Source organism: Chiloscyllium plagiosum, chromosome 9, assembly GCF_004010195.1.
Source record: "Chiloscyllium plagiosum isolate BGI_BamShark_2017 chromosome 9, ASM401019v2, whole genome shotgun sequence".
Classification (NCBI taxonomy): domain Eukaryota; kingdom Metazoa; phylum Chordata; class Chondrichthyes; order Orectolobiformes; family Hemiscylliidae; genus Chiloscyllium; species Chiloscyllium plagiosum.
In genome coordinates, this window is record NC_057718.1 from 39596186 (window position 1) to 39617901 (window position 21716).

At 39.6% G+C, this 21716-nt stretch overlaps 1 protein-coding gene across 3 annotated transcripts in view; it reads left to right on the top strand.

Annotated features, from left to right (window-relative positions):
- LOC122552801 (TNF receptor-associated factor 5-like) overlaps positions 1-21716 on the top strand; it is a 67978-nt gene that overhangs the window by 22204 nt on the left and 24058 nt on the right. For all 3 annotated transcript variants that reach the window (XM_043695758.1, XM_043695760.1, XM_043695759.1), the window contains exons 2-4: positions 12821-13071; positions 17512-17569; positions 20942-21043. In XM_043695758.1, the coding sequence (XP_043551693.1) occupies positions 12842-13071; positions 17512-17569; positions 20942-21043 (390 nt within the window). In that variant the 5' untranslated portion in view covers positions 12821-12841. The remainder of the gene's footprint in view (positions 1-12820; positions 13072-17511; positions 17570-20941; positions 21044-21716) is intronic.

The window sequence follows — 21716 nt, forward strand, 5'->3', positions numbered from 1 at the left end:
AAATTTACTGATCCACCCTTCGACTCCCTCTTCCAAGTCATTAATAAAAATTACAAACAGCAGAGGACCCAGAACTGATCCCTGCGGAACTCCACTTGTAACTGGGCTCCAGGCTGAATATTTACCATCTACCACCACTCTCTGACTTTGACCGGTTAGCCAGTTTTCTATCCAACTGGCCAAATTTCCCTCTATCCCATGCCTCCTGACAACCAACATTTTACTAAAAAAATCATTTTGAAAGTATTTGAACAACTTAAAGCACATGGTTTAAAATGGAGATAAATTTGGTTTCTAGAATCATTTGATTAAAGACATAGACCTCCTTCAAACCTTGACCAATTGTGGATTCTGAGTTACTTTTAAGATTGTTTGTTTAAGGCAAAGTTATTTCAATAAAATAGTGTGAGGGAAATTAATACCTGCAAAATCACTAAGGCCTTTATTTAGCTTGAAGCAGTGAAATATTCTTTCAGTTGGATGTTACAATAAGAAACAATAAATTGTACAAGCAGAATAGTTACTGTACCATCACATTTGAGCCTCAAAACAATAGTGCTAAAGTGCGACTAAGTAATTCAGCACTTTTAATTCTGTTTCTAGCTTTTGAATATCAACTTATATTTGTCAGGATTTTCTTGTATTAAAAAAAGTGTGTGGCCAGTGGTACTCTGTTACTCAGATGTTAATGAAATTGTGTTTTCAGGAGCAGGCAAGATATCCAAAAGTTGCTGTCCAAGTCGTATAGCTCTGTCATTGCTTCATATAGTTGACATCTCACCATCCAGTTTGCTATTAAATTGCATCAAATGGTGTCAAGCTTTATTGTTCAAACCTCTACAGCACATACCTTACCTTTCAACAAATCTCATTCACCCGTCACACCTGTGCTAGCTGACCCACATTTGCTGCTTGACTGATAACACCATCCTTATTCTCAAATTTTTCCATGACCTCATCTATCCACATCTCTGTAGCCTTGTCCAATCTGAGCCCCTTGGAATCTATCGTGATCTCTGCATCCATACAATTCTAATGTCTTGTCGATTATCAATTTTCTTTCCTCTACCATTGATGGCTGTACCCTCAATTGTTTCATCCTGAAGATCAGGTACTCCTTCCTTGAAATTTCTATGCACCTATCCCTTGCTCCTTTACGTTGACCCTGATATCTACAAACTTTTGGTATCATAGTCTTTCTTTGTGTGGCTTGATATCACACTTCGTTTGATAATCTGAAATCCATTTGCTACATTAAAAGCAGCATATAAGTGTATGCTTTTGTTGTATTTGTCTAGTGGATATAAACTAAACTCATCATAGGATACAAAATTGTGTCCATTTCAGTCTTAAATATGTTTTTAACACTTGATAAGTGTTAATTACGTATACAACCTCATCAGCACTGAAAATAATTATTATAAGTGTAGAGTCTCATTCTTTAGGTTTTAATTGCTGGAGATTTTTTTAAAAAATGAAAAAATCCATTTACAAAACAAGGTTCATGATCTTTCTGTTCCTTTCTGGATCAATTTTTTTTCTTTCTCTGTCTTTATCTTTCTACATCTGATCTGACATTGAATTCAGCCACCCGAATTTACACTTCCTTTCTGGTGTTGTTAATTTGAGAAGTCTTCAGTCTGATGAACAGTTGCTTGCCTTGTTCATGGAGGTGCCAGCTGTTTTGTTTCTCCTTCTGCAGAGTAATGCTACCAGCTCACACTTAACTATCTAAACCTGCAAGGGCTAAATTAACTAATGGTAGGCATTGTCACATGTCCTGCTGCAACAAAATGTGTGTAATGTGTGAGCTTAACCAGGGTTGATTCTGTGGTTTAAGAGTTTCTAATACTTAGGTGCTACAAGAGCATACTGTTGAGAAGTTATATGGTGGTTTTGAAGAATGTATCATTGTACAATTGTTCTGGAAGAGGCTTGATATTCTGTTGGATAGACCCAGATTCTGAAGTTGTTTGCTACATCATGAATAATCAATAACTGCAGTAACAAATATGCTCGTCCTTGATGCACCAGAAACGATTTTATCAGGAAATAATTACGTATCAACCTATGAATTAAGAGCAGGAGTAGGCTACTTAGCCCCTCAAACCTGCTTCATCATTTAATAAGGTCATGCCTGATCTCATTGTAACCGCGATTACACATATCTGCCAACCTCTGGTAATCTGTCACCTCCTTGCACACTAAGAATCTGTCTCCATCTCCCTTTAAAAAAAAAATTGAACAATAATTTCCTTGAAACTGGTTTCACTCCAATCAAGGATTTCGAATATAAAAGTATCAGGTTGATTTGCTAAAATTGCTTGTTTCACTTAAATTTTGGAAAAGCATATTTTTGTTTCTCATTCTTGTGTTTTTGGATACTTTAAATATTTATCAAAATGTGAAGAATTAGTATTTAACGGAATGGACAACATCAGCGATGGCAACGGAGTTGCTGTTGAAGATTTCATTTTCTGGCACTAAGGCAGTGCCTGTACCCTTTCTCTTGAATAGAATACATGAATTTACAACTCAAAGGAAGACTCAATTGGTCCATCAGGCCCGGTGTATTTTGTCATAATATGATTTATACATGCATTGAGTCACCTTATTTCCTTCAAGAAACATAAAGTGACCAAAATTATTTTGGGGAAATTTGTTTCCAAAGTTTAAAGGCCACTATACAAGTTCTAGGCGTTGTATGGCAGTGGAAATGGATTGAGGCTCTTAATTGCCATTTACTCTGTCAGTTAAAGGCCTCAATAGGCCTATGGATAGGTGGCCTGTTATTTGCCTTACCCACTCTACCATCCCCATGTTATGATGAAAGCGTCTGTGGTGAGTGGGAAGGCATTGTCACTCAACATACGTTGAACGCCCAATAATTCTGTGAAGGTTATAAAAAAACCCTCCCACTCTGTCTTCTCTGTATCTTTCTCAGGGGTTGCTTATCAATGCATCATGTAAGGAGACCCAAATTGGGTATATCATCTAAATAATGCTTAATTGTACTGTTCTCTTTACCTGACATGCACATTAATAATAATCATATCCAGGAACAGGCCCAGCAATCATTGATCCATCAGATCAGACTGTTCTTTACCCAACCTACTTTCTCCACACTAATCCCCCAGCAACCCTCAATCCTGTTAAGTAGCAAGTACTTCAACCGATGGAGCAGAAATGGTTTTGGGAAATGGTGTCACGTTGAGGAAGTTAATCTTGAGACATTTGAGACAAGTTGGCATTTTACAAGAAAGCAAGTCTACCTGATATGTTTTAAAATAGCTGAAAGAAGACATTTTCTGTTGGATATGGAGCTAAAATAAGAATGGTTATTGGATATCATTAAAGGAGAGTAAGTCGCATTTTTGGGGGGCTTAGTCATTGCTAATTAAGCTGATTTGCTTGAAAGGGAAACAATTGTTTTTAATTCTGTACCAACTCATGCAGATTCCTGTTGATGTACATTAATGGTGATAGTGAATACTTAAGTGGTCATATGATTACAAGACAGAATTAAGGTCAGATCAGTGTTGCTATTGAGAAGCTTGTAGTCTTAGATGTGCATTTGCCGCAGAGAATGCGGTAAGGTGCTTGTTTAGAGGCCACTATACAAGTTCTAGGTGTTGTATGGCAGTGGAAATGGATTGAGGATCTTAATTGCCATTTACTCTGTCAGTTAAAGGCCTCAATAGACCTATGGATAGTTCTTAGTGTAAATGGATCGGGATAAATAATGTGATAACATTTGTTCACTTGTGGAATGTGTGGCAGTACTTCCTTCTCACTCCAGAGGGTGGAGGCACGCATACTTCACAGTAGGGTGTCTGATAACTAAATTGCTGGTTTATATCAAAGACTCTTAACAAAACTAATACTCAATAGGAAAAGAACTTGTAATTTAATAAGCTGAGTGGAATATGCACATAATAGAACAAACCTGCTATATTTTCATGTATACCACACTGAGCAGATTTGAATTTATGAAGATCTGTTCCCTTATCCTGACTGTGCTGGAATGTGAATGTCTCATTACCCTTGCAGGCTAGGAAAAAACTGACATAGGAAGGAAGTTGGAAGATGTTTATGTGAGAGTGAGTGAGAGAGAAGACATTCTTCTGTAAATTACATTCACTGATTGAAGGGCTCAAGGGACAGAGAGAGAGAGGACAGAAGCTGGTGGAAAGATTAACCCTTTATGGTCTGATTTGAGGGAACACTGGCTTGTCATGGATTGATGGTTTGTGTGTTGTTCCCTGGATCCCGAGATCCAGGAATGTTATGAATTTAGTTTGCATTCTGGGAATCTAAGATGGTTTTAAAAGAAAAAGCCATTTTGTAGGACAATTATACTGGATATTATTGCATTTTAGCAATATCTGGGAACTGTGAGCAAATATTTGAAACAACATAAAGCTTTTATAATTCAGCATTTTAAATATTTTGTTTGAGAATAAAAATGGACTCTATTGCTTTGAAATTACCCTGCTTATAAATATCTTTTAATAGAGTTGTCCACTATTTTAATGGACATGTAAATGTTTACCTAAATACACACTTATTGCACAGTTATGTATGCAGTGCTTGCGTACAACATTAATTTGAGATTATTGGTGTGCTATACATTTACAAAGAACGACACATGTTTAATGTCTGAATCACCTCTTCAGGAGATAGATTAATCTTCACAATTTCAACTCCACCCACTATAGCAGAATCCTATCCCCTGACTCCTTGACAATTAAGAGGCAAATATTTATAATCAGGGAGAAAGTGAGGACTGCAGATGCTAGAGAGTCAGAGTTGAATTTCTGGTGAAAGGCTTATGCCGAAACGTCAACTCTCCAGCTCCTCGGATGCTGTGACCTGCTGTGCTTTTCTAGCACCACACTTTTTGATAAAGATTTATAACTAGTTATGTTTAATATGTTACCCAGAATCACACGATCTACAACATGTCACAAGATCGTATCACATTGTATTACATTAGTAGGAACTTATTTGAACTTTTATTCTCATGGTGTAAGAAAATAGTTCACCCATTTACTGTCTTGTCAAATACAGTAGAGTACCAAATTTGAAATTAGTGACAATACCCTGTCATTTATTTTTGATATAATAAAACAAAAAAAAATCTTGTTTACATTTCCCTGAAACGTCTTGGCCTGATCAATGTAAAAAGAAAATTGTGAAATCCTCATCAACATGTCTAACATTGTAGTGCAAACAGACTAGCTTGTTGATAATTCTCTTAGGCTGGAGCCGTACTGCAGCTGCTCCTGAGACCAGTAATTGTGGCCTGCAGTGTGATTCAGATCAAACTGAAATGATCTGGAGAGAGTCTTGCAGTATTTGCTTTGCTGAGCACAGAAATCACATCAATATCTGACTGCTGAACTATGTTATCACTTTTTGCATAGCAATAAATCTTAATGGCTTGTCGTCGCACAAACACATCAGTACATGCTATCCCCCCCACCTTAGTCATCACGATCTTGATTACTTCGCCATAACATTTTACAGGAAGAACATCTTTTGACAAATGTCTGAAAAAACACAAAGTTTGTCAATGAATCAAATGACTAATTTCTTACATTTGTTGATGCTGCAATGTTTTTGGCTACAAGTTTAACAATTAATTTATCAACATGATAATTGCTTCTGAGAAGTTTATTTTCCAAATCTTAAAAGTTATTTGGTTACTGAATGATCAGTACCATATTGATTTATTGTATAAATGGATTAGTAGAATTTTAGTAAGTGATCCGAAAAGCCACCAAATGTTTGGAGTCACAATTATGCGAAAATACCACAGAGAGTAGTTGAGTTTCAGTGGGTTGGGTAGAAATGTCAGTTTGGAATTTTTCTAAATCTTTAGTTGTTACCTGATTGCCAGGAACATCTGACTAATTTCAATTCACAGGTTACAAAAGAGACGTGTTTATTGTTCAGTGCATTTCACTTAACTGTTAGTTTTACTATTTGTTCTTGCCAAATTGCTCTCCACCCCTCTTGAGTCTGTTGTCTCCTTGATAGTGCATAGTTCCACTGGTTCTGTGTGCCCACCAATGTTTAGTCCAAGTGCACGTTATTCATGTGTGAGCCTTGAATTCGAGCTTTAGTAGGTGATTTCAATGTGGGTATATTAATCCTCTGCTCACCTGTCACCCACATGCATATTTCTATCAGACGTTTGCTGGGCTGCGACCATGACTGTGATTTCCTGGTCAAATATTTATATCCTGGCAGCAATGCCACCAATTATTGTAACTGGACAAGCACGTAAATGATGTCCACAAGAGCAGCTCAAAAGCTGGGAATTCTGCATCGAGTAACTAATCTGACTTCCCAAAGCCTGTCCATCTTTTACAAGCCACAAATCAAGCATGGCAGAGTACTCGTACTTGCCAGGATAAATGCAGCTCCAACAACACGCAAGAGGGTTGATACTGTCCAGGCCAAAGAAGCCTACTTGATTGATGCTCTATCCACCACCTCCAACATTCACACCCTACACCATGATGCTTGCCTTCATGAGCCCAAGCACAGAATAGGAGTAAGTAAGTCGTGTTACAACTTTTTAAACATTGGTTAGGCCACAGATAGAAAACTATATACAATTCTGGTCACCACATTATTGGAAGGATGTAATTGCATTGGAGAGCCTTTAGGGATTCACCAGCATGTTTCATGGGATGAAAAATCTCAGTTAGGACGAGAGACTGGGCAAGCTAGGTGTCTTTCCTATGGAGCAGAGGAGGCTAAGGGAGTATTGGATTGAAGTATAGACAGAATAGATTACGAGAATCTCTTCCCCAAGGCAGACGTGGTTAAGACCACAGGGCATAAATGCAAGGTGAGGAGCAAGTGGTTTTGAGAAGAAATGAGACTGAATTTTTTTTTTCAGCTAGAGGGTGGTGATGTATGGAATGTGCTGCCTGAGAGGGTACTCTTGCAACATTTAAGAAGCTTTTGGGTAAGTATTTTAAATGTCAGGCCATAGATTATGGACTGAGTGCAGTTAAGTGACATGAGTGTAGATTACAGTATGGAAACAGACCATTCAGTCCAACAAGTCCACACCGACCTCCAAAGCGTAACCCACCCAGATCCATTCCCCACGCCTATATTTACCCCTGAGTAATGCATCTAACACCATGGACAATTGGGCATGGACAATTCACCTGACCTGCACATCTTTGGATTGTGGGAGGAAACCAGAGCAGCTGGAGGAAACCCACGGGGAGAATGTGCAAACTCCACACAGACAGTCGCCTGAGGTGGGAATCGAATCTGGATCCATAACCACTGAGCCACCATGCCACCAAGTGTAGTTTGGTTTTCGCTGGTTGGCATAGACATGGTGGGGCGAAGGGCCTATTTCAAAATTATATGACTGTAATTAGAGATGTGCAATAAGTGCTAGACATGCCGGCCATACTTACATTCCACAAAAGAATTTTTAAAATTGTATCTATGTTGTCATGCTGACTGAAATCAGACCAGATTGGAGCTAGAAGCCTTTCTGATCTGTTTGCTGCAGCTACTTGTTTTTATTTTGATTGTCAGGTTGAGAGGCAAATGCCTTCATAATGAATGCCTTCATAGTAATTTTAGAGATAAAGGTGTTGTGATGAAGCATTCTCTCCCAAAATTACAATTGCCAATTTTAATTTGGATACTGGCAGATCTGCTGTGCCTTTCATTAATTTTCTGTCTTCATTTCTTAATAATTGAATTAGTTCTTCTTTACATTGTGCAGTCGATCAAAACTGACATGGCTAACGAAACAGCTCTATGAAATAAAGGTTGTGAATTGTCAGTAGGCCTTGAGGTAGCAATCAACAGTTGTTTTGTCTGTGAAGTGAAGAACATAAAGAAGACAATTTTAATCATTTAATATTGACTTTTTTTGTGACATAAGCCAAAAATAAAGCAGAATACTAAATTGGACTGCAATGAATTGAGTTTTAAATGGACAAGGGCACAATTTAAAAATAAGGGTATCCCATTTAATACAGAGAGAACAGAAGAATTTCTTCTCTGAGATAATGTTTGGAATTCTCTTCCCAGTGATCAGTGGTGAGCGGGTCATTGACTGACTATGTTTAAGCCTGGGTTACACAGATTGGCTTACAACTATTCTGTTCTCTGTGTTCTTACTTGAGCATTTTTTTTTGTCCCTTTGTGATAAGTATGGATAAATGGAGAAATAACACCAGTGTTACAATGCAAACATGTAAAATAAAAGCACTGAATTTGCAGAACTGAAAATTATATTTAGCCAGCAGCTGCTAAGAACAACTGTTTTAATACTGTCACATCTCCCACTATAGGTTTTTTTAGACCTATTTGTTGTTTGGCATCAAAGGTGCTGCTTTTAAATCAACAGAAAGATTAAGAACATAAAAAGCTTTAATCTTTCTGTGATGTGTGTTTATCATTAAATGAAAAGTGGTTCAGTACCTTCCCCTCCTGAAACTGTTGACCTTTTATTAGCCTCTCAGCTGCCAGGTTGGGAAGCACCTTATAGGAACCAGACTAGGTGACAGATCATTAAAACAGACAGTAATGGGTAAAGGTCCACCTTCTGCCCTGACTGAGATCAATCGAACTTCGCAGACTGTGACTTCGATCAAGGGTCTGACTCAACTGAGTGACTTAGTTCAGTGCATTTCAAACTCTTGAAATGAATCAGGCACCAACAGCCCCCGATCCAGAACGTAACACATTATACTCAGCCACAAAGTACTGCATGTAGAGAATGTTTTAATAATACTGTGAAGAAATTGTTATCAATTTATTGATAGATAGCAGCAAGGTGAGTTGGCAAAATCTTCCCAGCACCTGAATGACTGGGTGTTGGCAGGAAAGTTGGGAAATTCACTTGAGATCAGGAGTGAGGAGCATCCAGTTCGGTACTGAGAGCATAAGTCCCATATTGCAACCAACTGTTGAATGACAAAATCAGATTCTTGCTAGTGAGCAGTGCAACGCCTATTTACATATGTTAGCATTGTCATGACGTGGAGACAAGCAACCGAACCAAATCCACCTTTCTACCTCTGTATTAGCAACAGAATAAAATGAAAACCTTCAAAAAACATCAAAATTGACCCCAATGGTTTCCAACCAGACTTTTTGAATAACCAATCCCAGACTTTATGAATAAACAATTCTCAACACTGCATTGTAGCTTAAACAAAAGACCTGGCAATTTACTAACACTATAATAACTGGCAAAATTAAATAACAAAGTGATGTAATTAGTCTATGTTTTAAACCCAAAACCTTTGTTTTCAGCTCCATTCACACAAAGGACAGACAGTGAAACAAACAGTTATGCGATAAATAAAAGAAAATACAGTCAGGTTCAGGGTTTTCTTCTGGGGTCTATTTGCCAGTGATATGTTTGAAAGTCAGGACACAATTCAAGACAATGGAAAGTAGCCATTCATAAGTCTAGGAAGTATTTATCGGTTGTGCCTTTAAAACTTATGATCACATTCATAAACATGAGTATTTATAATTCAAAACGTTTGAAAATCGGGAATCCCTCTAACAAAAGTGGGCAGGTTACTTAAGTGGTTTTCATTATACTTTGTTCTACAGATGTTGGTTTCTTGGTCAGTTTTCTGAAGATGTTGATAAAGACCACCTTTACAGATCACTCAGATTAAGGCCTTAATGCTTCTAACATGATTCTTTATTCTCTGAGCTTCCAAGAGCTGATGAGGGAGGGTAGGCATGGAGTTGTCAAATCTTCATGCTGGATCACCAACAGCCAGATTCCTTCTCACAGAAAATAGTCCAAAACCCAATTCTGACGACTTCCTGACCATCTCCTCCACAAGGTCACAGTTATTTTTCAACATCTGCCCTCTGCTTGAGCTTACAGTCTTTTGCAGACTTGCTGGAACCAAATTCCCAGCTACTGACCTTGTTAATGGCCAACTTCATCTATCTGTATAAACACAATGCTCCTCCCCGCTGACAAAACATCTACAGAACTTTTTGACCAGGAACCAACCTGTAATTAACTTCCAAGCCGGGCCTCATGAATAAACAAAAATTTGTTTGGTCTGTTTTCCTATTAACATGAGCTGATTACCACAGTCCAAAAGTTATCTTTAGCACCCAGCTCCCAGATCAGACCCCAAATCAAAATTGATAAAAGATTTAAAAGAAGAAAAATCAGTGAGGGCTCTAACAGCATGCAATAGCATTCCTTATGTCTTACCTCATCGATATGCAGCTTCCCACCCACTGCATGGCAACTAGATTGCAACAATTCCACACGGTCAGAGCAGTAACCTGGCCACTTCAGCTTGCCACTCGCTTCTCCAGTTCTCCATTAGTCACCAACATCTCAGGGCACACGGGGAAAGTGAGGACTGCCAATGCTGGAGAGTTAGAGTTTAAATGTGTGGCGCTGGAAAAGCACAGCAGGTCACTCAGCATCCGAGGAGCAGGAGAGTCGATGTTTCAGACATAAGTCCCACATTAGAGTGGCATGGTGGCTCAGTGGTTAGCACTGCTGCCTCACAGCGCCAGGGACCCGGGATGGATTCCAGCCTTGGGTGACTGTCTGTGTGGAGTTTGCACATTCTCCCTGTGTCTGCATGGGTTTCCTCCGGGTGCTCCGGTTTCCTCCCACACTCTAAAGATGTGCAGATCAAGTGGGATTGGCCATGCTAAATTACCCATAGCGTTAGGTGCATTAAGGAATCTAATCTAATCTAAAAATTCCTGATGGAAGGCTTATGCCCGAAACATCGACTCTCCTACTCCTTGGATGCTGAGTGACCTGCTTTGCTTTTCCAGGTTGCTGCTCTGACCGCGTGGAATTGTTGCAATCTAGTGGCCATTAGTCAGAGGGAAGTGGGTTACTCTTCGGAGGGTCGGTGTGGACTTGTTGAGTCGATGTGCCTGTTTCCACACTGTAGGGAATCTAATCTAATCTAAAAATTCCTGATGGAAGGCTTATGCCCGAAACATCGACTCTTCTGCTCCTTGGATGTTGCCTGACCACTGTGCTTTTCCAGCACTCACCTTTCTACTCTTGGAGCACATGTCATGGGTTGTGAACAAAAGCACCTTCCCACCTTACCACAGCCATTCCCTCCCCTGTCTAACAGAGCCTCCCACATGGTAATGTGGGATGTCAGTTACCTTCTAACTGACATGCTGGGATGAATAAAGCAAACACTGCAGAGCAACTGTGGGCTGCCAACACTTGACTGGGTGCACATTTGAGCTTCAAGGATGCTGCCAGGAATTGTGGGAGATCCTGGCAGTGACTTATGCCTGCATTGAGTGGCAGAATATGACAAATGGCACTGCCATAGTTAATGGTGCATAGTCAATGAGACATACTTCGGGAGATAGCAGGAGAAATTCTGTTAGGGTTCACAGGCAGAAAGCCTTCATGAAACTTACTAAAAATGACACTTCGCCAAAATCTGGTACGATTCAGCCCAGTGTGTCTGCTACTTACTGCAGAGTCATTTTTTTTTTTGGCCAGAGCACATATAGAGCAGGAACGTGGGGGGAACAAACCTGGGGAGGAACAGGAGAACTGGAGCCTGGGGAGAGTATAAACCAAGAGAGCAAATGTTTTCAGAGAGCCACAGCATGGAGAAAGCATTTGGAGAACAGGAGTATTGTGAAAGCAAAGCAAGAGGCGTCTAGAATATAGCAGAGCACTATAGAGAAAGTGGAGCCTGTGGAGAGCTGGACAACAGACAGACCAGAAGCTTGGAAGCATCCGGAAAAAGGAGAGAGCGGGTGCCTATAGAAAGTGTAAACACAGAACAGGAGCCTGAGGAATCCGGATGGAATAAGCACTGGTGGAGAAAAGCAGGAGCATGAAGAAACGACATGTGGCCCTGATCACTGCTTAATTACTTACACAAACACAACAAACAGAAATTGCTGGTAAAGCTTAGGGTGGCACAGTGGCCCAGTGGTTAGCACTGCTGCCTGGTAGCGCCAGGGACCCGGGTTCGAGGCCAGCCTCTGGTGACTGTCTGCGTGGAGTTTACACATTCTCCCTGTGTCTGTGTGGGTTTCTTCCGGGTGCTCCGGTTTCCTCCCACAGAAATGATGTGCAATTCAGGTGAATTGGCCATGCTAAATTGCCCACAGTGATAGATGCATTAGTAGGGTCTGGGTAGGTTACTCTTCGAAGGGTCGGTGTGGACTTGCCTAAGGGCCTGTAGGGAATCTGATCTGATCTAATCTAATCTAGAAGCATCTATGGAGGGAATTCAGAGTTAACGTTTTGAGTCCCGTGGCCCTTCCTCACAACTTTGTTCCTCAGGTCTTTCAGACCTGTCGAGCTTTTCCAGCAATTTCTGTGTTTGTGTCTGATTTCCAGCATCTGTAGTTCTTTCGGTTTTGCTTAATTACTTATCCTTGCTCTGGGTAATCACCTGGCTTTCCCACCAATAAGGCAGGTACTACATTGCAAATCCTGAAAGATGTCCGTGGACTAGAGTTTGAGACTTACTGCTTTCCCCAATTACTGGATCAGTTACTGTGACATAAGTTAGAGTATTCATTCTGAAGATTCATTCCCACCATCAGTTAATAATAATTCTGAAATTGAAAAACAAAAATTCTCATGTAACAAGTATCAAAGTATAGGTAGAAGCCCATTCATGGAGAAATACCATAATTAATCATCTTAATTCATGAAAATAAAAACAATATTTCACGTGTTAATAATAATTTAATTGCATAACACAACCGACGAGTCAAAAGCAGATAGTGTTTAATTTCAACTAACAATTGATCTTTAAACAATCATTAGGTTTGTCGAGCAACATAACTGATGGCATCCGAAGATAGCTGTGGAGTCAAATCAGGTGTATTCATTCGTCAAGATAGTTCCAGCACGTCACTCTCTCTAGGGTTTGACCCATATCAGGCTGGATTAAATCTTCAATTTGTTGAACCATTAGAAGATAGGTACAAATGTGTCACTTGTTCATTTGTACTTTGCAATCCATACCAGACTGGATGTGGGCATCGGTTTTGTGAAAATTGCATTGCAGAATTAACGTAAGTAATAATTTCTAATATTCACTTTCAAAGTTGTTCAATTTTAAATTGTGGATTGGCAGTGAAAGTGAACATCCCAATAAATGTCGTTGGTTGCAAATCCTATCAGTTTGAATGGATCATTTAGAGAGGCAGTTAGAGGCAATGAGGAATTTACAAGAGCAAGAGGGTGTGATGGATGGCAGTTATAGGAAGGGGGGGCATGTCTCAGATACCTTTCCTGGAGTTAACCCATCTGTGACTGTAAGAGATGAAGGCAGGTAGTGCAGGAGTCTTCTGAGGCTATCCCCATTTCAAACAAGTATGCTGTTTTGGAAAATGTAGGGGGTGATAGATTCTTAAGGAATCATAGCACAAACAGCCAAATTTCTGGTATTGAGACTGCTGTAATGCAATGAGAGGTATGTCAAGTTCCAAGCCATCGATTATCTTGGGTGTCCAGTCCAAGGTGCAGACAGATGTTTCTGTGGTCAGCAGCGAAAAATCAGAATGGTGTATTGCCTCCCTGGTGCCAGGATCTGAGAGGGTGCAGAATATTCTCAATATTCTCATGGGGGAAAGGGTCCAGCAGGAGGTCATTGTACACATTGGAACCAATGACATAGGAAAGGAAAAGGTTGAGATTCTGAAGGGAGATTACAGAGAGTTAGGCAGGAATTTAAAAAGAAGGTCCTCGAGGGTAGTAATATCTGGATTACTCCCGGTGCTACGAGCTAGTGAGGGCAGGAATAGGAGGATAGAGCAGATGAATGCATGGCTGAGAAGCTGGTGTATGGGAGAAGGATTCACATTTTTGGATCATTGGAAGCTCTTTTAGGGTAGAAGTGATCTGTACAAGAAGGACGGATTGCACCTAAATGGGAATGGGAATAATATACTGGCAGGGAGATTTGCTAGAGCTGCTCTGGAGGATTTAAACTAGTAGTGTCGGGTGGGGGTGTAGGACCCAGGGAGATAGTAAGGAAAGATTTCAATCTGAGACTGGTACAGTTGAGAAAAAGGTGAGCTATCAGTCAGGGCAGGCAGGGACAAAGCAGAGAACAAGGTAGGACTGATTAATTAAACTGCATTTATTTCAATGCAAGGGGCCTAACAGGGAAGGCAGATGAACTCAGGGCATGGCTAGGAACATGGGACTGCGATATCATGGCAATTACAGAAGCATGGCTCAGAGATGGGCAAGACTGGCAGCTTAATGTTCCAGGATACAAATGCAACAGGAAGGATAGAAAGGGAGGTAAGAGAGGAGGGGGAGTGTAGTTTTTATTAAGGGATAGCATTACAGCTGTACTGAGGGAGGATATTCCTGGAAATACATCCAGGGATGTTATTTAGGTGGAACTGAGAAATAAGAAAGGCATGATCAACTTATTGGGATTGTGATGCATTATAGACCCCCGAATAGTCAGAGGGAAATTGAGAAATAAATTCATAAGGAGAGCTCAGTTATCTGTAAGAATAATAGGGTGGATAGTATTAAGGGTTTAGATGCAGAGGAATTTGTTAAGTGTGTACAAGAAAATATATTCTGATTCAGTATGTGGATGTACCTACTAGAGAAGGTGCAAAACCTGACTTACTCTTGGGAAATAAGGCAGGGCAGGTGACTGAGGTGTCAGTGGGGGAGCACTTTGGAGCCAGCCACCATAATTCTATTAGTTTTAAAATAGTGAAGGAAAAGGATAGACCAGATCTGAAAGTTGAGGTTCTAAATTGGAGGAAGGCTAATTTTGACGGTATTAGGCAAGAACTTTCAAAAGCTGATTGGGCGCAGATGTTTGTAGGTAAAGGGAAGGCTGAAAAATGGGAAGCCTTCAGAAATGAGATAACTAGGGTCTAGAGAAAGTATATTCCTGTTAGGGTGAAAGGAAAGGCTGGTAGGTATAGAGAATGCTGGATGACTAAAGAAATTGAAGGTTTGGTTAAGAAAAAGAAGGAAGCATATATCAGATATAGACAGGATAGATCGAGTGAATGCTAAGAAGAGTATAAAGGCAGTAGGAGTATACTTGAGAGAAATCAGGAGTGCAAAAAGGGGACATGAAATTGCTTTGGTAAATAATGTTAAGAAGAATCCAAAGGGTTTTTACAAATACATTAAGGACAAAAGGGTAACTAGGGAGAGAATAGAACCCCTCAAAGATCAGCAAGGTGGCCTTTGTGTGGAGCCACAGGAGATGGGGGAGATACTAAACGCATATTTTGCTCAGTATTTACTGAGGAAAGGGATATGGCAGACGTAGAATGTAGGGAAATAGATGGTGACATCTTGAAAAATATCCATATTACAGAGGAGGAAGTGCTGGATGCCTTGAAATGCATAAAGGTGGATAAATCTCCAGGATCTTATAAGATGTACTCTAGAACTCTGTGGAAAGCTAGGGAAGTGATTGTTGGGCCTCTTGCTGAGATATTTGTATCATCGATAGTCACAGGCGAGGTGCCGGAAGACTGGAGGTTGGCTAATGTGTTGCCACTGTTTAAGAAGGGTGGTAAGAACAAGCCAGGGAAGTATAGACCGGTGAGCCTGATGTCGATGGTGGGCAAGTTGTTGGAGGGAATCGTGAGGGACAGGATGACATGTATTTGGAAAGGCAAGGACTGATTAGGGATAGTCAACATGGCTTTGTGCGTGGGAAATCATGTCTCTCAAACTTGATTGAGTGTTTTGAAGAAGTAACAAAGAGGATTGAAGAGGGTAGAACAGTAGAAGTGATCTATATGGACTTCAGTAAGGCATTCAACAAGGTTCCCCATGGGAGACTGGTTAACAAGATTAGATCTCATGGAAATCAAGCCATTTGTATACAGAACTGGCTCAAAGGTCGAAAACATAAGGTAGTGGTGGAGGGTTGTTTTTCAGAATGGAGGCCTGTGACCAGTGGAATGCCACAAGGATCGGTGCTGCATCCACTACTTTTCATCATTTTATATAAATGATTTGGATGTGAGCATAAGAGGTATAAGTTAGTAAGTTTGCAGATGACCCCAAAATTGGAGATTTAGTGGACAGCGAAGAAGATTATCTCGGATTACAACGGGATCTTGATCAGATGGGCCAATGGGCTGAGAAATAGCAGATGGAGTTTAATTTGAGGTGCTGCATTTTGGGAAAGCGAATCTTAGCAGGACTTATATATTTAATGGTAAGGTCCTAGGAAGTGTTGCTGAACAAAGAGAGACCTTGGAGTGCAGGTTCATAGTTCCTTGAAAGTGGAGTCGCAGGTAGATAGGATAGTGAAGAAAGCGTTTGGTATGCTTTCCTTTATTGGTCAGAGTATTGAGTACAGGATTTGGGAGGTCATATTGCGGCTGTGCAAGACATTGGTTAGGCCACTGTTGACATATTGCGTGCATTTCTGGTCTCCTTCCTATCGGAAAGATGTTATGAAATTTGAAAGGGTTCAGAAAAGATTTACAAGAATGTTGCCAGGGTTGGAGGATCTGAGCTATAGGGAGAGATTGAATAGGCTAGGGCTGTTTTCCCTGGAGTGTCGGATGCTAAGGGGTGACCTTATAGAGGTTTACAAAATTATGAGGGGCATGGATAGGATAAATAGACAAAGTCTTTTCCTTGGGGTGGGGGAGTCCAGAACTAGAGGGCATAGGTTTAGGGTGAGAGGGGAAAGGTATAAAGGAGACCTAAGGGGCAACTTTTTAATGCAGAGGGTAGTACGTGTATGCAATGAGCTGCCAGAGGAAGTGGTGGAGACTGGTACAACTGCAACATTTAAAAGGCATCTGGTGGGAATATGAATAGAAAGGGTTTAGAGGGATTTGGGCCAAGTGCTGGCAGGTAGGACTAGATTGGGTTGGGATATCTATTCAGCATGGACGAGTTAGACCAAAGCATCTGTTTCCATGCTGTACATCTCTAACTCTAAAAGTTGGTTTGTTGTCAGTTTCTTGTACATGCCTATTTCATTTAAGAATTGTAACCATCTGTTAAGCTGACTATCCCTCACTTATTTGATTTGTAGTTAGTATGATACTGCATGACCTTTGGAGGGAAGGGACTGTTACTCTTAAGTTGACCTAATGTTTTGCAGGTAATTCGTAAATGAATGTTATGACTTTTTCTCTCCTCCAATTCAAGTTTGCAAGTAAAATATTGATTAAACACATTCTTTTGTGTACTCCTTGTCAGTTAATATGCTTAACATAGCAGATCTGTCTAGGAATGCTGATCTTTGATATATTTGTGAATGTCCAGATAATCAATATGAATTGTCTTGTAAATTATCTTTGAATTGGGTTTTCAGTAAATCATGGCAATTTTATTTGCAGAAAGCATAATGAGATTATTCTAATTGAAGGGAGTATGCAGTAGAATTTTGAATGATATGATTTGCAAGGATGATTTTCAGTATTCTGAACAATTGAAACTATTTTTAAATCTTTTATCTAATTCTTCTTTTCTGTTTTTAAAATGCTTTCTAGAGAGACTAAACCTATTGCTGTTTGTCCCATTGATCATGAAAGGATTATTACAAATTGGGTAAGACAACATTATATGTCTAATATATATTAGACAAAGATATAATGGTAAATAGAAAAAAAACTGTGAAATTCCTCTTAATGAAAAGCAGTAGTTTCATATTTTCTCCATAATGATCTTCTAAAGAAACCACATTTGCGAAGATTGTACAATTCAAAGTTGTCCATTGTCACAATTTGATCAGCAGTTTGTTAATTGTGAAGAAAGGTAAAAATGAAACATTTTTTTATTAAAAAACACAAGTATTCCTTAAAATGCAGCAAACTGCTTTTAAGAAAACATGAGTTGGATGAAGTGATTTTGTATATGTCAGCTAATTATTGTGTGCTTACAATAACATATCATACCAAGAAGTACCACCTGGCTTTTACATTTCCTTTCGTGAGTTCCTGATCTCAATAGCTTGGCTAGCATACGGGCAGCATGATGGCTCAGTGATTAGCACTACTGTCTCACAGCACCAGGGACCCAGGTTCGATTCCCGCCCCAGGCGACTGTCTGTGTGGAGTTTGCTCATTCTGTGGGTTTCCTCCGGCTGCTCCGGTTTCCTCCCACAGTCCAAAGATATGCAGGTTAGGTAGATTGACTATGATAAATTGCCCATACTGTTAGGTGCATTAGTCAGGGGTAAATGTAAGAGAATGGGTCTGAGTGGGTTACCCTTCAGCGAGTCAGTGTGGACGTTTTGGGTCGAATGGCCTGATCCACACTGTAAGGAATCCAATCATAGTTATACTTTTGGAAGCCAGAAGGGAGGTTAGTGCTGCATACTTTCTTTATGATGCTGTATATTGAACTTAATATTCACAAATTAACTTCATTAAATATAAGCTGAAAATGATTCCTGAAGAAGGGCTCATGCCCGAAACGTCGATTCTCCTGCTCCTTGGATGCTGCCTGACCTGCTGCGCTTTTCCAGCAACACATTTTCAGCTCTGATCTCCAGCATCTGCAGTCCTCACTTTCTCCTTCATTAAATATAATCCAACTTATGCTGCCAACCCCTGCCTTGAGCAATAAAATTCCAATGCTTACAAGAAACTGCCATGTTCAATATGTGTGCCATGTTGAACACAGTGACATTGACTTAACAGTACAGAAAGAAAATTAAGTCCTTTGAAAGTGCAATCCCTGTTATAAAATAGGAAATTATGAAGAAAATTGTGCCTGGACATGAAAATGGCCTGGGCTTGAGAAAGGTTCAGATTCTGCTCGTGATTGGAGTGCTTTCAAGGCACATTATGCCATATATTTAACATGCCTAATTACATAAATCACAAGGGGATCAATTCACATGCAGTTCCTTGATATCAAATTCATGTTGATGTGGATTTGACCTTAAATCTATGCTGTGATAGTATTTGAAAGCACACACAAGGAAGAACTGAATTAGAGAGGCACCGCAATATAGAAAAAAGGCTTAAATATTGTTTTACTAAAGCCTCAGAAATTGGACAAAATGATTTTTTTATATTCTATTAAACAATCTCATGAGAGCTTGACTGACTGTCCCTTGTTTAAACTTGGTCCCAGAGCTGCAGAGTATTGCCATTTTATTGTGTTCTATTTGTATTCAATTAGATAACAATGAACATATTGCAGAGTTATGGTAAATGACCCCACACCCAGTATGTGCCTTTTAACAAGAGGATTATCACAGTTTAATATCGTTCCTCTATAAATTTTCTTGCCTTGTTCTAGATAGCAAAAGTCTAACGTATCTCTCAGAGCATTTCACATTAAATGAAATCCTTTGAAGTGCAGTATCTGTTGCACTCAGAAATGAAAGGCATATGTTCGGGTGCAGGGTCAAGTAGCCCCCGGAACTGAACTATTCATTGTTGATTAAACTTTGTTATTGGACCCAGACTTCCTTGTCCCCTCCCATCATTTTGTGCCCACACGTATATGGGTGCATTAATTCGAATGATGGAACATGCCCTCTGCTATGTTTCTCACAATTTGAATTGTTTGAATTGTCGGCAGGGCTGCCTGTTAGGCTGTCATGTCTAGCATTCAATGTTTAGAAGGCTTCAGGCAGAGTGACCTCAGGTAGTTGCTCTCAAAAAATGGATGGACACTCCCAAGAAACAAGTGAGATGGAATTACTGAGAATTTACAGTATAGAAACAGGCCATTCAGCCCCACCATTTTGTGCCTGTGTTTACGTTCCTCACAAAAAAGGTAAGATGTATCACAAATTTGCCCATTTTGGTACACATTTAGCATCTACACATAGTTTCTGGATAGCAATATCAGCAGCCAGTCTTACTGATTATTTTGTGTGCTTGCCTCACTGAAGGCACCCAAGTTAATTTTATTCTGACACCTTCAAATGCATTAGCTCAATCAGCATGCACCAGAACTAAAGAAGGAACTTCTTGGCTTATTATCGCTCAGTATGATTCATCTATTCACGAGTCATCAAGAGCCTATCAACATCAGTGTTGTAACAAATTCCGACTGGATACTAAAAGAAACAGCCAGCTTTTTCTATTTTAGACAGACTAAAGAATGAACAATATCCCATAGAAAGCTTATTTTAAACTCCACTTGTGACACAAGACAGGTTAAAGCCTGCATCACATATGTGAAGATTTTTTTTAAAAACCATGACTGATAGAAAACTGAAAGTAAAACAGAAAATATGTGAAATATGAAACAAAAACAGAAATTGCTGGAGAAACTCAGCAGATCTGACAGCACTTGTGGAGAGAAAGTACAGTCAATGTTTCAGGTCCTGTGACCCTTCTTCAGAACTAATTGTAGCTAGGAAAAGGTGGTATTTGTGCTGAAGTCAAAGGGTGGGAGGAGGAGTGAGAAATAGACAGCAATGGAACCCAGAGAAGCAAAACGACACTTCAGCAGACAAAGGGAGTGATAATAGTATGCTCAGGAGAAAGGAAAGCTGATAAGGTGACCATAAGTAGTTGAAAATGGGTTTGCCATGCTGAAAGCAGCCCATGTCACAACAGGGCCTGGGGTGTGCAATTTGGTAAAGGACATAGATGAAGGTGTTCAGGTTCTGGAATACTTGAACTTAATATTCACTCCTGAAGGTCAAGGGTCCCCCAGGCCAAAAACGTGATGCTTTGTTTCAGATTTCCAGCATCACAGTTCATTATTTTATTTCCGTATTGGAAATACTCAGCTGGCCAGTTAAATTCTGAAGAGTAAGGTGTATCATAGTTCTGAGTGGAATCCTTCATTTGAATTCAGGGTTAACCAGCACTACTTAGTCTGACTGTGGACTGAATGACTGTACTTTGTACTTTGTAAAGTTCTTAGTTTTGTAGAGACTATTTGAGAAGAAAATTTAGGCATTTTACTTTAAGAAAATAATAATATTTAATATGTGCATTTTTTTTAAAGCTATTTAGAGATAATTGTTGCAAGAGGGAAGTATGGAATTTGATGGTGTACTGTAAAAATTCACCAGCCTGTAATGTAAAAACATCATTCGGACGTTTAGGGGTGAGTACTGTAGAAATGTTTATACAATATTTAATAAAGTCTTGATGATTTCCCTCTTACTCAATATTTATGGACATCTTTGTAACATTTGTTCCGATTGGATTTCACATTGCAAAGAACATAATTATATCCATCTTTCTTCATATGAAAACTATTTATACAAATACGTGAATACTAGCACAGTTCTGCATTTCTGCTGTAATTTTATAGTTTCTCATAATTTTGCAAAATTTAGGAAAGCAGTTTACGATGATGTTACTATGTCCTTAATAGTCAACTGAAATTGCTTTTTGGTACTGGATCTTCCAATCACTCTGTGACTGTAATAATGCAGAATAACAATGCTATCCTCTTCTACTTTACTCTGCTGTAGATTTCTCATTACGTTATTGACAGTTCAGTGTTTCACTCTTTAGCAAATTCCATTTATCCCATTCAACATCAATTCCTTCTTCACTATCTTCATTGCTGGGACGGTGTTGCAAAATTTGGACTAACAGCTGCTTCAGTTCTTGTGATATTCAACTTTCAACCCTAATTTGTGGTTTTTAGCACAATGTTTGACCCATGACCCATGCTGATTAGGCAGATCTTGACACCAATCAGCATGTAATAGTGATTTGATACTAGTACTGCTATTTTTGGAGTTTAACACTCCAGATAATGCTTACTT